The following is a 17,171-nucleotide window of genomic DNA, read 5'->3' as shown; positions in this document are numbered from 1 at the left end:
CCTGGAATATGGAAACTAGTTTGCAGAAAAGTTTGAATATCCAGCAAGACTGATGCAATAGAAAGAGTATTTAAAGAAGGCCTCTGAAACAGCAGGTTGTGGACTATGGCCAGCCATACTTTGCTTTTTTCTTTCCTAATTGTCTTATTTTTTATTATTAAACCTGTATTTTATTATTAAACCTATTTCTTAAAATTTACCAGGAAAGTGAACTCTGTTTTCCACAGCTCTGAAAAATTCATATTCAACCTCTGCTGATCACGTATACAAGAAAACACTTAGATACAGCCTGCTAGAATCTATGCTTCAGGTTTTGAAGTTTTAAAAGAAGAATAAATGAAAGTTGAATATGAACCCCTTAAAAACTTCCTGAAGTAACGTAGATAGCCCAAATTTTGTTTTCTTTTGAACAGGAATACTACTGTCCAACTATACACTATAGTATGGAAGAATTTTTGTATACATGCAATGCAACTGAGAGAAGAAAAAGTTTCAGGGGCTGAATCTGTCACTACTACAGCCAAAACAACTGAACCTGGAAGGAGGCAGAAGAGCTTCTGAGCACACAAGCTCTTCTTCAGATCCGCATCAAAAGCAACGAATCTCAGCAACAGGACAGGAACAAATACACCCAAGTTTAACATCATGATGTTATTTATCAAACATTCTGAATGAAAACGGTTAGGAGTGGAGGCAAATGTGCGTGTTCTTTAAGCATCTCTAGGCCTATGTTAATTCTTCTACAGGAACTTTCCTGAAATTGTCAGAAAATAGAAGAGGAAACAAGAGCAAATTAAACTCTTGTTTCTGTGACTGTCTCATTTGCAGAAGTACATAGCAAATAGTCTATGCAAGAAGAACTAAGGAAAGGAAGCTGGATCAATTAATTATGGATTGCATGGGAAACAGCTTTTATCACTAACTTTCCACAGACCCAGAAATGTTGCAGGGCAGATCACTGAGATCAGTTCTTCATTCCCAAGAGTCAGAGTCAACAGTGCCCTGGCAGGAAGGAGGGGCAAGCATTGGCAGATGGGTAAGGGAGGGGATTGTTCCACTCTGCTCTGCACTGAGACACCCTCACCTTGAGTGGTGAGGGCAGTTTTGGGTGCCTCAACACAATAAAGATCTAATACTATTATAGAATGTCCAAAGGAGGGCTATGAAGGGTCTGAAGGAGAAAGCCAAGGAATGGATGAGATCACTTGATTTAGTCCGCCTGGAGGAGACTGAGGGGAGACTTCACAGCGGTCCACAGCTTCCTAACAAGGGGAAGGGGAGGGGCAGCCACTGATCTCTTCATTCCGGTGACCAGTAATAGGAGCCAAAGGAACAGCGTGAAGCTGTGCCAAGGAGCTTTAGGTTGGACATTAGGAAAACTTTCTTCACCCAGAGGGTGGTTAGGCACTGGAACAGGTTCTCAAGGGAAATGGTCACAGCACCAAGTGTGATGGAGTTGAAAAAGCATTTGGACAATGCTCTTGGGCACATGGTGTGACTCTTGGGGTGTCCTGTGCTAGGACAGGAGTTGTACTTTCCTCCTAACTCAGGTTATTCTGTGATAATGTGCTTTAAGCAGGACCAGGACCAGAATGAAGCACAGCATTCTCCCTGATCCAGTGGCTCTAAGGTGCCTACAGCTCATTGCACCACACCCTTACTGTTATTCAGCAAAGGATTGGAGTGTTACAGTGATGGTAATTTTAAGACCCTGACAAGGCACAATATGCCTTCTTTACTGTACTCTGTTCATGCAATGTAGATACACTCTCAAATTCTGACAGCACTTTTTCTTCTTGTTTTCCTCACCACGACAATAGCAGTGTTAATGCTTGAGTTTCAGTGTTAGATACCACTGCATGTCAGCTATGTCCTTGCTCATTTAAGAAATGTGACATATTGAGCATTTCAAATTTTGGATTAACTACATGTGTGTAACGAACAAAGGTGAATCCAACATCTCTTGAATTCAGTTTGGAGGTTATTAATCACTCAGAAGAAGCAGAACCAGTAATTCTTCTTGAAGAACTGGAATTACTGGTTCATCAATAAAGTTCTTCATTCTTCTTTCTTCTGTCACTTGATATGCTTCTACAACAACGCTGCATCCTACCTGAGCATTTCAAAGGGGACTTAACAGTTACTTAATTCCACACCATTATTTTTGGTACCCCAGCTTCTGCCATACTCTATAAAAGGGAATAGCACTTCATTTCAGTATGCTGCCTTTCTCTGACAATTTTTAATATGCCACAGGAAAGTGGGTGCCAATCTTTTTAAGAAAAACTCAATATAGTTGAGTTGATTGAAAATCACAAGTGAAATATTGTTCCTAGAGACATTTTCTATTCTTGGCTAGCAATGTTGATTTGTTCTTCCTAAACAGTAGTTTGTATTTAACCATTTAATTTGATATCACCTATGCTTTTCCATAATTTCAGAAAGCAATTAGTCATTCCTTCACTAACAGGACTCCTGTAGTCTAAATGCAGTAAAATTCACCATGATTCTTAAGTACATTGTCATGCTTCCTGTAGGAATCATTAAACTGAAAAGCAGAAGTGATATTTATATATATAAATGCTACTCTGGGCATGACTAACCCAGTCCACACAATGGTTCAAGGATACTACAGACCAAAACTTTTATTTTGTCACTTTCTTCCTAATGGCACCTTATACAAAGAAGAAGAATAAATTGCTCTGGCAAACTTGCTCCCAGATTTTCCCCTGTATGAGTCTGCACAGAACCTCCTGCATCCTATCTGAAGGACGAAGGGGTGCCCTTCAGGCTCCCCTTTTTTCCACACCCAAGTCTCTTGATTGCCTCAACAGTTGTTTTCCTTTCTCTTCATCTTAGTGCCACCAGATTTGAAAAGAAAAATTAAGGATTAACTACTTGCAGCTGTCTCATTGTTCATTCTAGCTGTATAAAGTATTTTTAATCTCCTCACTAAACTCCTCTTTTTAAGAGTGTGATATCTATTATTCTTTGTGCACAGCCTAGAACAATGGAGTGCATTATTAACTAGCCCATGAGTAGCTGTCACCAGCACTATAACTGTATTTTATGTATAGAGCCCTCACTGCAAATATATACATACATATGAATAAACACAAATCAGAGATACCTAATTAGGTAGATCAGTAAATTTTAAGAACTGGAATTCTAGAACAGCTAATTTATCCTAGCTTGCTTCTGCTTTTTTCCTCTACATACCAATGACAGTTCATTTATACATTCTCAGCATGTTAACAGGAACAGCTGTTAAATAATAAATGCTGTACTGTATTATTTTCAGTAGGTGCTTCAGCAATTAAACTCTGGGTGCCTAATTTCTCGCTCACTTAGGAAAAATAACTATATCTTATGCAACCAAGTAAAATACTAGGCATTACCCAAAGAGTAACAGAAACATCAAAATACATCGAAGTGCAGAGAATGATTGTTCTCTGGGAGGAAATGTTGGAAACCCAATGTAAATCAATGCACCAGAACCTCGTGTACTTCTGTTTTGTTTAAATCAATCCACCCTCAGGCAGCACAACTCCTAGGTCTGTGCAAGAGAAGTAGAAGGAACCTATGGGCAGAGGCATGACGAAAAGGGATCCTGAAGTCACATACTCCCAGAACCAGTCTGCAGTATCATTAATCAGGTGCAACATGAAACCACATTCTACAGCTAACTCTCCTAATATTCAGCACTAGCTTGGAGAAATATTCACCAGAAAGAAAATCTTCAAAAGTACTCATGAATCAACAATACTGCACATTTCAAAATTTAAAATAACTCTTAGCCAAACAGCCTAAAATTAAAAGGAACTCATATTTGAGGAAAAAATCCCTACATTTCATTTGGTCTGCCTACATAATACATATGGCATTTCCTAAACATGAGAATTGGCTTTGACTACAGAAGGCCATTAAGCTACCAAGCATTAAAAATAACAAACAAAAAACCCACCAGCTACTATCTAGCTTCTCCCCTTGCGAGGTATCTTGATTGCCATAATCCACATAGACAACTGCTCAATTAAGAAAGGTATTTAAAAATATGGTTATGACTGCAAACATCCCTGTGAAATGTTTATACTCTCAGCATAGTTCTGATTTATATTTTTAATTTTATATTTTATCAATCAAGTTTCTTAAATGTACTGTACTTCTCTGACAGTCATTTATAATTTAAGAAAAGTAAGAACTATCACCTTTCACAGGCCTTCTCGTTTGAAAAATAGTTATTTTAACTATTAAAGCTACCACTAACTTAATAGTACACATAGTGGACTGCAGCATTACCTTGTTCTAGCTTAGAAGGTATTCACATGATTTACATCTGATTTACTACACCACCTGACTCATTATTCTGAATAAGATAACTATTCTACCACTCCACAACAAGACCAAAATAAATGAAATATTAATTCCCCACAGAAATTATTTCCCCAATAATTGCACAAAAATTTCAGACTTATAGCGTGTTTTTAGTTTCCTTTTAAAAATAAATGCTAATTTAATATTAAAGAAACATTAAGAATAACTGATTGGGGGGTTTTTGTGTGCAAGTATTAGCTTTTCAAACAATCAGACTCTCTGAATGCAAAAACTTATCACACATCTGTAAGAAGGACTGCATTCATTAATGTCAGCTATCAATCAGTCACAGTAGAACTCTCCTTAAAACATGAAATGTGATTTGCATAGAACCCCGCTCACTGTTACTGAGCACTAGTTAACAAATCATTCCTTTCATTTCAAGCTACAGTACCTCATGAAGTATTATCATTACTTAAAGCATATTTGGAATTAATTACATTTTCTTTGTGCTACATACGTGAAGGTGGTCAGGCACTGGCACAGGTTGCCCAGACCAGCTGTGGATGCCCCATCCCTGGAAGCATCCGAGGCCAGACTGGACAGGGCTCTGAGCAACCTGGGATAGTGGAAGGTGTCCCTGCCCTTGGCAGGGGAATGGAACTGTGTGATCTTTAAAGTTCCTTCCAACCCAAACCACTGTGTAATTCTGTGACATGCTATGCACCAATCCTGCAAACCTCATTTTTTCTCTACAGTTCCTCAGTAATCCTGAGGATTTTCACTACTATTTTTACATTGACAAGGGACTACCTAATGGAGGTTGTAACTAGCAAAACTAGAAGTCTGGATAGACTTAGTGCATTATGAAATACATTTATTAAAAATGACCCAAAGTTGAAAACAAACAGCATTTTATACTAGGATGTTAAACATGGCATACTGAAATGACTAGGAATAGCTCACATCTCCTGCTCTCCTGACTATCATGAGTCAGCCATGAGTCTCATTACATTTCTTGGTGACTTTTATGCCACATTTTCAGATTCATAGTACCTCAAACAAATAAGATCCAGATGCTGGGCTTCACAATTCAGAAGAAAAAAACCCTCAAAAATTGAGCCTAAAGGACATGACACAGCAGAACATGTAAAAAGCCAACTTGGCAAAAGCCAAGAATACTAACTTTTAATGACCCATAATTTGGAGGGATGTGTTATATGTAATGGAAATAAGGTAAAGGGTCCTCCGAGCCAGCAAGAACCAAGTTAACTTGAAGAATACACAAACCAACGCCAGACGAGGCAGGTGCATGCCCAACACAACTCACCACCACCATGGGAATGGTGCTTCCAGACCTGCTCTGTCAGCTCTGCACAGCACAACAACACACCATGCACACAAATCAGCCTGGGTTTGGAAAACAGTGAGACTTCCAACACAGTTGTACATTTCCTCAAGCATAGCTGATCACGAAATTGCAGTTTCAGGTTGTCTGTGAAGTAAGCAAGGTAACCCTGCTTACATTCAGATTACATTCAGTTCTTGCTTTCAACCTTCAGATCTGCTAGAACTGAAATTATTTTCTTTAAGGGGGGGAGGGGAGGGAAGAGTTGCTTAGGTTTTTAGTAAATTCCACAGCAACAAGAAAGGTTTGTGCAAGTTCCATGACCTGAAACCTTGGCTACGTTTTTCAGTAAAGCAGGTAACAAATTAGAGGTTAGCCCAAGTCCGACATCTTTAAAGAACTTTGGTTAATGTCATATTACGTTTTACATGACAATCACTGTCAGCATAATGTTTCAACTATTACGTAGACAAATGGAACTTCATTCTGCTTACCTGATGCACGTCTGGTGAATCGGTTTACTGCAGGAGCTGAAAGAAAAGACAACATCTTGATTATTTTTGTAGTAGTCTAACTTGCTTTAAACATAACAATATTATACTTCATTCCAAGTGCAACAACTAAAAATACCAGATAAGCATTAGTTTTGTATCTTTATAGGAACCAATTCATATACACTTTAACTTTTAAGTAGCTTTGCAAGAGATGGTACATAGTAACTAAAAAGCTTTCTAGACCATTTTCAGCTAAGAGTTACTGCTATTCAGGAGTGGATGTGAAACATTTAAATCTGCATCTCCATTATTTATTGAATGCACAGAGACTGGCATCTTGCAAACAATGATGAGAGCAGGTGTTTAAAAGTATGTAAAAAAATTATCTTCATTTTTACAAAATATACCTATTGGAAATCTGGCACTAAAACTCCTACAGAGAAAAAGACTAATTTGTAATCCCATTAAAAGATCAACTTTTGCTTTGATTAACCTTTAAAACTCCTTAGGTAAGTCAATAACAATGCCAACCCCCACCAAAACCCCAGTGCAAGTGTTTTATAGTGCCCTCCTGGCACATCTCCAACTGCATGCTGCAAACATTTGTAATCGGGCTCCTGTCTTGTTTCCAACTGGGAGAGACTGCAAAATACAACTTAAAACTCATGGCTTTGCCTCTATTTCATTTCTAGGTTTACCAGCTTCTTCAAGAGTTACTACAGATAAAAAAATGAATAGTTTTATGTTTTGCCTTCCAAATACAACCTTCAGCCCTCTAATTAGTAAAAACCAGTGGTCTTGAACTCTACTTTCATGTGATGTATTAACTGCTGGAATAAACAGCAAGAGGAAAATCTGAATGACCTAATTTCAAATGTGGGCAGCAGCCACATTAAAAATGCATGCCCTTACAGTGCTTATTAATATTCAAACTTAAAAACTGCTCTTCATGTTTACACAGAACTGAAAAATGAAAAATATTAACCATTTTTATTTTATCTCACTAAATTTGACATGAGAGTTATGCATCATGTCTTGAACACATAAGCCAAGAGAAAAAAAATTGCTGAGAAAACAGAAGAGACATTAACAACAGCCTGAGATGGAAACTGACTTCTTTTTCCTTTGGGGACAAAAAAAGCAGAGCAAAGCTACAATTTCTGAACCACAGTCACAGATGGTTTGTACAAGCACACACAGGAGTGACAGATCCAAGTGGCAAAAAAATACACTGGGAAACCCGACTACAGAGGTTTGAGTGCGAGTCACAAGGAAGAAAACCTCTGGTTAATAAGCTGCTATAAACCCCAAACATATATGTATAGGTGAGCACAAGAGTAACAACTAGCAAAGTTATTTTGAAACATGAATTCTAATTCTCCCTAACAACTTTTCTTTAAATAAAAAGACAAAAAATGTAGACACATTTTTATTAAAACAGACAGCATATTTATGCAACTGCTGTTTTGTAATGCGGGGGCTGTTTGAGTCCTCAAAACTGTTTATTTTGTCACTAATGTTATGGGCCAAATTCATTTCAGGATATCAGTCATGACTGTCACCATCAGATGGCTGAGCTGTTTCCTCAAGCAAGTAAACTTGCAGCAGGTCTCAGCAGATGTGCTCATATTAAAAACAAAACTGGAATCTGACATACTTCTAACAAGAATGCATAAAATAATGTTTTGCTGCCATTCAGAAGCTTTCCCCAAACTCAGGGAGGGTTTTGGCTGTCAGTTCTATATATAATCTGTAGATACGAAGATTTTACTCCTCTAGACAACTACCTCAGCAGCTTATTTTAGAAAAAAAGAAAAAAGAAAAGAAAAAAAAAAAAAAGGAAAAAAAAAAAAAAAAGAGAGAAGAAAAAAAAAAGAAAAAAAAGGGCATGTAGCACCAAACTAACAATTTCAAACAAGTTACTGGGATTATCAAAGAAAAAAGTCTGTTTCAACTACATAATTCTAAATTCACTCTTTTATTTGGCTACAAGAAGCTTAGTTTATTATGCATCAGATTTTACAAATTATTTACTGTTAGAAAAAAAAAATAGCAAGAATGTCAGAACCTTGATCAGCAATTATTTTTGAGCTTATGTGAATAATCAGTGTTTCAGCAGCAACCAGGCAAAGCCTTCCTGCCCAGACTGGGATTTCATGGAGGTCATCCAAATGTGTTACTGGGAGATTTAAAGCAGAACCCGCAATTCTTTGTTATGGAGCAAGTTGAACTACTCTATTTTTCTGGTAGCAAATCACAATATACTTCTGTTGTCCAGAAAGGTGGAAGCATTAGCATCCAAGAAGGTCTCAGATAATAATCAGCCCTACAGGAATTTATCTGTTTAGGTGTTTTCAGTACAAAGTAGATGAGTGGTCAACCAGGTCATTACAATGTCTGGCAGGATAAGCATAGTAAGGTGGGCAAAAGAAAGTCTAAGATGCATTTTGCTTGAGGCATAGAACAAATACTAAATTATCCTTCAAACATGTCAGGAGCAGAAAGTCTTGACTCAAAAACAAATAGACGAATCAACGGCAGAAATATTCAATGAGGGATATCAAATGCTCCTCCTGGAGCCACACAACATCAGGAACAGCAGAGAGATTCCCAGGGAAGAAACACTGCTTATTCTGCCCGTGATTACCACCTTCCCTGGATATCTATTTTTAGCCACCATCCTTACTGAGATATGAGTTAGGCTGACTCTTAGGTTTGGACTGAGATGACTGTCCTGATTCACACAGCTCAAGTGAAAGTGGTACCCAGAGAGACAGGGATGCCAAGAGACAGTCTTGGCATCCAGGTTGAATTGCGAGGGCAGCTTTGAAGTCCCACTTACAGGACACAGGAATATTGTACTTCAATCCACAGGTTCAAGCCCCAAGCTACACACCTAGAGAAAGGGTGCTTAGGCATTGTGATTCCCACCCCGCTGCTGCTTCAGCTGCTTCCCAACACTCTGCTCTCCTCTCTTCTCTCAGCCACATCCACAAGCAGGTTCTCAGAACTCTCAGTGCCTTTGTGCAGGCACAGAAGAGAGCAGCTGGCTTTGTGTTCTGCAGGCTGCCCAAGGACTGCTCCCTACAATGTGAAATCCAGGCAGCCTTGTGGGAGGGTTACCCCATCCCTAATAACATGCCAGATGCAACACTGCTGACGCACGCCAGTTCACAGCTCCAGTTTTCCAGCAGGGGTCAATGTGGGAAGGGAATGGGCGTGAGGCAACACCTACGTGGCTATTGAAGTTAACTCTACAGCAAAAATAATCTTAAAGGTTATAGTGACATTGTGCTGAGGGCTGGTTGCTCAAAAGGATTCAATTCAAACAACTTGTTCGAAAAACCACAGTAACTTACAGTGCCACACACATCCCCACTAACCTGTGCAAAATATAGAAGGAACAAAACTCATGGATTGCAAAATCTTGTCACTGTAAAAGTCAAGGATTTTTCCCAATAAAAGGCATAAATAGACATACAGATAAATTCAGAACAAGTCCAGTGACATTTTTTTGCAGTATCAGAAAGAATGCTGTCTCACAACAAATAATGTCCAGCCGTGCACAGAGAATCTTGTTTGCAAGCATTGAATATTCTAATGTTGAATGTGACTCTTCATGTTCTACTTTGTTTGAACTAAAATCTATTACAAACTTCACAGGGGAAAATTATCAGGGGGTGGGGTGGGTGTGTATGAGAGAAATGACAGAGGTCTGTATCCTGATGAAGTTTTGATTAAATTACCACAAAGTGCACAAACTTACATGACATATTCCAGTAGTTTGATTCTTAGCACTGTGTAAGAGAATTCCACAATCTGTCACTCGTCAGCAACTGAAATTCATGTTTGAAAACCCTTGATCAGAGAACTGTACAGAAGTACAGTTTCTAAAATACTTTGGCAACACAGATCAAGCAAATAAACATGAATAATTGGTAAACGATCAAGAGCAGCATAACTTTGAAAGTTGAGGAGGAAATGGGAGTCTGTGTGGTGGTTTGTAGAGTAGCAAGACTAAGAAGATAATGCTAAGAAAGAATCCCTACCTGGGCATCCTCTAGATTGCTAACCTGTTCTGAGAACCTGAGCTGTCTCCTTTTACAAGCTCACAATTCAAATGTTTTTGCGTCAGAAACTGCCAGAGATTCTTGTGCCGTTAATGTCACCTGAGATAAGAAGCTAAACACATCGCACACATTAGACATGCAGCCTTACCAAGAAGTCAGGGACTGTAAGCCTGGGATTCAAGAAGAGGTTCTGCATATCAGGGGCTGTTAAGGACATGCCTGAGCACTCTCTGACAACCAGACCTGTACACTGGCGCTTCCTGCAGGTCTGAAAACCACAGCAAAGACACATCTTCAGGTGTGCTGCAGAGGGCATGGAACCCCATGTGTACCCAAGCCAGGGTGAGCACACCCCACTCCCTGCAGCTGCTCTGGGGGACAGAGGCCAACAGGAGACTGCTCACTCTCCTGACACACTTGCAGCAACTCAAGGTTTAGCAACTCTTACAGCAACTCTTTTAGAGAAAAACACACAAAGCCAAAATGCCTGCTCGAAGTGACAAGGGCTGGCAGGGGATTAGTGATTAATCTCCACTGTTAGTAAAAATTAGAACACTTTCCACAAGCCTCACTTTCAATTAGCCACAGCAATTTCTTCATATGGCAAAGGACTAAAACCCCTTAAAAAAAATAAAATAAAATAAATAAATAAATAAATCAAAAAACACCTCAAAAATTAAACTAGGCTATTGCATGTTTAAAACCTTCAAATTTGGCAGCCCATTGCCACCAAACCCCATCCTTATTTACAAAGCAGGCATACTGCTAATGCAGCTTAATGGATAGACAAAGAGAAACATCCACACCACGGTGTGTCTTCTTTGTGTGGGAAGTGCAAATGCCCCAGGTACGCTTTGGAAACAAATGTCATATCCAAATCATACTTTTTTTCCTATCCCATTGAGGGCAAAACTGTGTTAAAACTCTCAAGGACCTCACTGAGATCAGTGGGTCAAACCTAGTCCACATGTGAACAACAGACTGAAAACCTGCTTTCAACATACTGTCTGATTTTATTCCATTTAACTCTAGTGTTTTCAGTAGAGTTATTCCTGATTTACCTATGATCGTTTCATCATATACTTCAAAATCCCAGGCTAAATATTAACTGATGAGGATCATGGGCAGTATATGTTCTCAAAGGTCTCAACTTTCAGAAAATTTTGAATTATGCTTATTTGCAATCACATTCCTATACTAGGCTAATTAATATTCACTTGTCTTCTTTCACAAGCAGATTATTAATTAGAATGACCTAATGAGAACAAGAGCAAAATCAAACCTAAATGAATGCCTCTCTAAAATACATGCTTTAGTCAGATTCCTGTTTTTATGTCCCAAAAACAGTTAACTCCCCATTATCCGGGAAAATGATAGGCTGGGACATGGATAATAACAGTAGTTTGGAGCCCCTCTAATTTCCCTTCACCACAGGAAACTTCCATTTTAGTTCAGGATTAATCCAGGTAGAATGATTGTTTCAGAGGCTGAGACCAACACAGGACAATACAGTTATGTTAATGTACCTTCACACTGATAAGAACTCACAAAATCTCTAGGAAAGCATGACAAACTCACTGACAGTTTGAAGAAATGACTCTGACAAAGAAAAACGTTGCCGGGTCTGTGGAGAATAGTTCTTGTCTTTTCTCTGTGAAAGGCTATGACAACTGTGAGGAATGAGAAGAAGGGATGAGCACAGCAAATGCACAGCTATTATTTGGATGAAAAACAAATAGTCCTGGCAATGCAGTAGCTAGAGCACAGCTTTCCAAATATCCGTATTTCAATTTCTGGAGAATTAATAGCAATGGTAATGTTTTAATGATCATTTACATGAGGGATGTTTTATTATTTCCCTCACAAAATAAGTCAGTCTCAGAAGATGAATTTTTTTTATTAAAAATGAAACTGAAGAATAGCAGCTCATCGGCTTGGCCTTTACACAAAGAGAAAAGGTAAATCATAGCCACAGGTGCTTCCTGTATGTACCAGTCATCCAAAGAACCTGACACGTTAGACAGCAACACTGCCACCAAACTTCCCGATAAACAAATCTTAACATCTCAAGAATATCTGAAGCTCACTACAAAACTCTGATTAATCTCGTTGAAGAATATCCACAGTTCCTAAAAGGGTAGGATCTGCACACAGAGGGATCTGGCTCCAACCAAAGAAAGGTGTGTTGCTGGAAAGCATTGCAAGTACACACTTTCAGGAAGAAAGGGCTCCCTAAGGAGCTGTGACTGCTCCATAGCCGGGGTGACAGAGTGCACACACACACATGCACTCACACACAGAGCAGAATGCAGGCAGTGAGGCATGATGGCAATACAGGCTTTCAGAGAATCCTGTAGACTAACTGAGAAGCCAAAGATGAGGGAGAAACAGCACTATAGGGGTAGCATTTATGTGCTACTGGGAGAAAAAGAGAGGATAATTTGCCTGTTGCAAGAAAAGTAGATGTTGGCAAGAAAAAATGGCTTCATCTCATGGGATGCCCTAAAATTTATTTATTTTTTAATTAAAAATGACATCTACAGATTTTAAAACCATCTGTACCAAGACAAATACATACACAATTATTGCTGTCTTTGCAGACATCAATACATCTATAAATGGATGAAAATAAACAGAAACCAGAATATCTCGCTATCCCCATTTTTTTAATATGCAAATAAACTTAATTTACATGAGGTTGTAGTCGTAAAACGCAACTGGCTTTCTGGGCTGCCAGCACATACTGTGGGGTCATGTAGAGTTTCTCATCCACCAACAATCCCAAGTCTTCCTTCTCAGGGTTACTTTCAATCTGTTTCCTGCCCAGCCTGTACTTGTGCTTCACACTGCCTTGAGATTGTGCTTCACAGGTGCAGCACCTTGCACTCAGCTGTGTTGAACTTTGAGGTTCTCACAGACCCACCTCTCAAGCCTGTGAAGGTCCCTGTGGATCCCTTCCCTCCAGTGTGACAGCACTGCACAGCTCCGTCTTGTTGGCCTGATCCCTGTCACTCACCAAGGTGTTAAACGGCACCGACCCCAGTACTGACCCTGAGGAACCCCAGCCCTCACTGCTCTCCTCTTGGACACTGAGCTGTTGATCAAAACCCTTTAAGTACATCCGGCCACTATTATTCATCCATTCATTATCCACTGAGTAGTCTAATCCATGCCTTTCTAGTCTAGAGACAAGGATGTGGATGCAGGACAGTGTCAAATGCTTTGTTCAAATCAAGGCAGATGACACCAGTTGCCCTTTCCACATCCACGACTGCCATAACCCAGTTGTAGAAGGCCACCAAGTTTATCAGGAATGATTTGCCCTTAGTGAAGTCATGTGGCTATCACTAATCATCTCCTTACTTTCCATGTACCTTTGCATAGTTTCCAGGAGGATCTGCTCTATGATCTTGCCAAACACTGAGGTGCAACTGACTAGCCTGTAGTTCCCAGGTCTTCCTTTTTTTCCATTTTTAGAAAACGGGCTTACGTATTCCCTTTTCTAGTCAGTGGAAACTTCATTGACTGCCATGACTTCTCAAATATGATGGACAGTGGTCTAGCTACTTCCTTGGACAGTTCCCTTGGAGTCCATGGATGCATCTCATCAGGTCCCATAAACTTGTGAACATTCAGGCTCCTCATAATACATTGAACCTGACCTCCTACACCGGGTGGTTCTTCATTCTCCCAGTCCCTTCTGGGACTTGAAGTCTTCTGCAACTTAGGTGCTGTGGCTGTAGCATTTGCCAGCAAAGATTGAAGCAAAAAAATTGTTGTCTACCTTGTCCTTCACATACGGATAATCAGGTCTCCCATTTCCTTCTGGAGAAGGCCCACATTTTCCCTGGTCTTTCTTCTATTGCGAGCATATCTACAGAAGCTTTCCTTGTTGCCCTTGACATCCCTCACCAGACTTAATTCTTTCAGGGCTTCAGCTTTCCTAACCTGACCCCTGGCTGTTCAGACAATCTCTCTGTATTCCTCTCAGGCTACCTGTCCTTGCTTCCACCTGCTCTAGGCTTCTTTTTGTCTTTGAGTTTGTCCAGGAGCTCCTTGTTCACTAATAGAGGCCTCCTAGCATTTTTACCTGATTTCCTCTTTGTTAGGATGGATCACTTCTCAGCTTGGAGGAGATTAATTCTTGAATATTAACCACCTTTCTCAGGCTTCTCTTCCCTCCAGGACTTTCTCCCCTGGCACTCTATCAAGCAGATCCCTGATTAGGCCAAAATCTGCTCTGAAGTCCAGGGTATTGAGCTTGTTGTGTACCCTAATCACCACCCTGAGGATCTCAAACTCCACCACTTCATGGTCACTGCAGCCCAGGCTGCCCTGGAGATTCACATTCCCCACCAGATCCTGCTTGTTGGTGAGAACAAGGTCCTCTCCTTGTTGGCGCCTCTGTCTCTTGGAGGAGTTACCATCAATGCATTCCAGGAATCTCCTGGATTGCTTATGCTCTGTTGTGTTGTCCTTCCAACAGATATTGGAATGGATGAAGTCCCCAGTGAACACCAGGACTTCTGAATGTGAGAATGCCCATAGAGAACCTCATGTTTTTCCTGGCCTGGCAGCTGCAGCAGACCCCCCTAAAATGTCACTTCTCCCTGCCCTCCCTTTAATCCTGACCCACGGGCTCTCAGCTGGCTCCTCTTTCCTCCCAGACTTTGCTCCATGCACTCCAGCTGGTCACTGGCATAGAGGGCAACACCCTACCCCATCTCTCCTGCCTGTCCTTCCTAAAGAGCCATGTCCTCCCATTCCAACACTCCTGTCACAGCAGCCATCCCAGGACACAAGATCACGGCCCTGCAGGTGTGTGCACGTCCCTGCCTCCTCCTGTTTATCTCCCATGCTGTGTGTGCTTGCACAGGGGCAGTGCAGTCAGGTCCCCAATGAAACCAGTAACTCTCTGGCTGGAGTTACTGCAAGTTGTTCATTTAACCTGTCAGAACACAGAACCTTAAAAGTGATGTAAATAAGTCTCTCCTACTTATATCAGTAAAAGATATTTTGGCTCTTATGAATAATTGATGCTGTATGTCATTACAAACACTGAAAATAAAAAAATTAAATGCCTGCATGACAAGTTAGTCCAATGACCCAACACAGTGAAATGGGCTGTCACAGCTCATTATTGGGAATCAAATGCTGATCTTTTCCCACCCAAGCAGCTTGATCAAGATTTTAGGCTTTCTTTTTCCACATCTATTCTTTCATACTAATGTCCCTGTTAAAGCAACAAAGTGAAGATGTTGATGAGTTTTTCTATCTTAAATATGCATCCTGTTACTTAGCATGTTTACCCTTAGAATTTCATCCTCTTTATTGCTTGTGACCAGTACACTCGGTCATTATCTGATTAAAAGTAAGCAGTGATCTAGATAAGAGGAAAAAATAGATATAATTTACAGCAATATTTCTAATCTTCTGTAATACCACAGGGTAAAAAAGTTAATTTGTGTTAGAATTTGTCTACGTACAAGCTGAAGATGTGTACGTGTGTGGAAATCTTGGTTTGGAGCACTTGCTGCCCTCAACCACAGATTACTCAGGATATATGATGAAAAGTAGTAGTGTATATGAGAGAAGAATTCTACCCATTAGAGACAATACCTTTTGAAAGCAAAACTGAGCCTAAAAATACCAATGGAATAAATGTATGAGGGAGGTCAGCCTTCCTAGGCCATGCTGTGGACTACAAAGACCCAATCCTTCACACAGGGCCAAGACCCAAGACCTGCAGCCCTACTCCAGCTGGTCACCACCTATAGATTCTGTTTTGTACAATTTATTGAACTGCCTATTTCTGCCCCAGCAGAGTGGGCTGGGGATTTTTCATTTGTTAGGTTGGTTTTTTTTTAACGTGATCACGACATCCAACATCACTTGCAGTAACATCCTTCTTTGCTAATTTATTACCATCTCCAAGGGATATTCTGCTATAGCCAAAGCATAGTTTACAACTGCCACCAAACAATCTGACACAAAATGTCAGTTATGCTTACCTTCTTAGCCTCTCTAAATGGCTTCTTTTCACTTGAAATTTCACAAGCTATTTTAAGAATATTATGGTTATTTGCTTTCTAACACTGCTGCACAGGCATTTAGATCCATTTCACGTTCTTTTCTGCTTTCTAATTTTGCTGCTTGGAGCATATATACTAATGTATGCATGTTCCCTATCAGAACACAAGAAAAACTGGTCATTCTGCCAAAGCTCTTCCAGCAATGCCCAGATCAGCTGGCGTCCTGTAAAGGATCAAACTGACATAACAGCTTCAGGTTCACCATCTCATAAAATAAAAAAATCTGTACCTGTCCCTGAAACAGTATTTCTGTCAAACTGAAAACTAGAGCACTGAAGATTTTACATGAATGACTTGTTCTCCTAATTTCCTTCCCTTAGCTGTTACATAACAGTGCTTTGGGTCCTTGGTGGGGGGAGAGGGTTGATTGGTTTGCTTGGTTTATTTTTTACAAAATTTTGGCCTATGTCTTTTGGCTCTTGACAGTACCTGCAAGATATATTTATTACAAAGGAATAACATTCCAATCTCTCTGATGGAAGTGGGCTGGAGAAGATGTCAGTATTCTTCTCTGAAGGAGTGCACCTTTGTGTAGAGTTTATAATTATCTCATCTATTTTATATCATTTGACAATGGTGAACATAACTGCTTTCTCCCATACACATTCATACTACCCATGTTTAATCTAAAGCCTCAAAGCTTTTGAGACTCAGGTTTTCCTACTATTTTTCATGTTTTTGTCACTTTGTTCTTAGGTTATTACAACAAATCCTTCATGGGCAAACACCATTAAAACTTTCCAAAGCAAAGATTTTATACAAAGACACTGCTTGGTTCCTAGGACTGCCTTGGCAGAAATGTGTGGTACAAAATACCTTGATGAAGAAGTATATGAATATGTATAATCTGCAA

The 17,171-nt window shown here is 39.9% G+C and overlaps 1 protein-coding gene across 1 annotated transcript in view; it reads right to left on the bottom strand.

Moving 5' to 3' along the window:
- The window catches only part of PRKAR2B (protein kinase cAMP-dependent type II regulatory subunit beta), a 78,225-nt gene that overhangs the window by 42,207 nt on the left and 18,847 nt on the right, over nt 1–17,171 (bottom strand). The window contains exon 2 of the mRNA XM_066182885.1: nt 6,157–6,192. Within this exon, the coding sequence (XP_066038982.1) occupies nt 6,157–6,192 (36 nt within the window). The remainder of the gene's footprint in view (nt 1–6,156; nt 6,193–17,171) is intronic.

Source organism: Chamaea fasciata, unplaced genomic scaffold (assembly GCF_029207755.1).
Source record: "Chamaea fasciata isolate MVZ Bird 193981 ecotype frontalis unplaced genomic scaffold, bChaFas1.0.hap1 SCAF_5, whole genome shotgun sequence".
In the NCBI taxonomy this organism is placed as follows: domain Eukaryota; kingdom Metazoa; phylum Chordata; class Aves; order Passeriformes; family Sylviidae; genus Chamaea; species Chamaea fasciata.
This window is presented reverse-complemented; position numbering and strand designations above follow the sequence as displayed.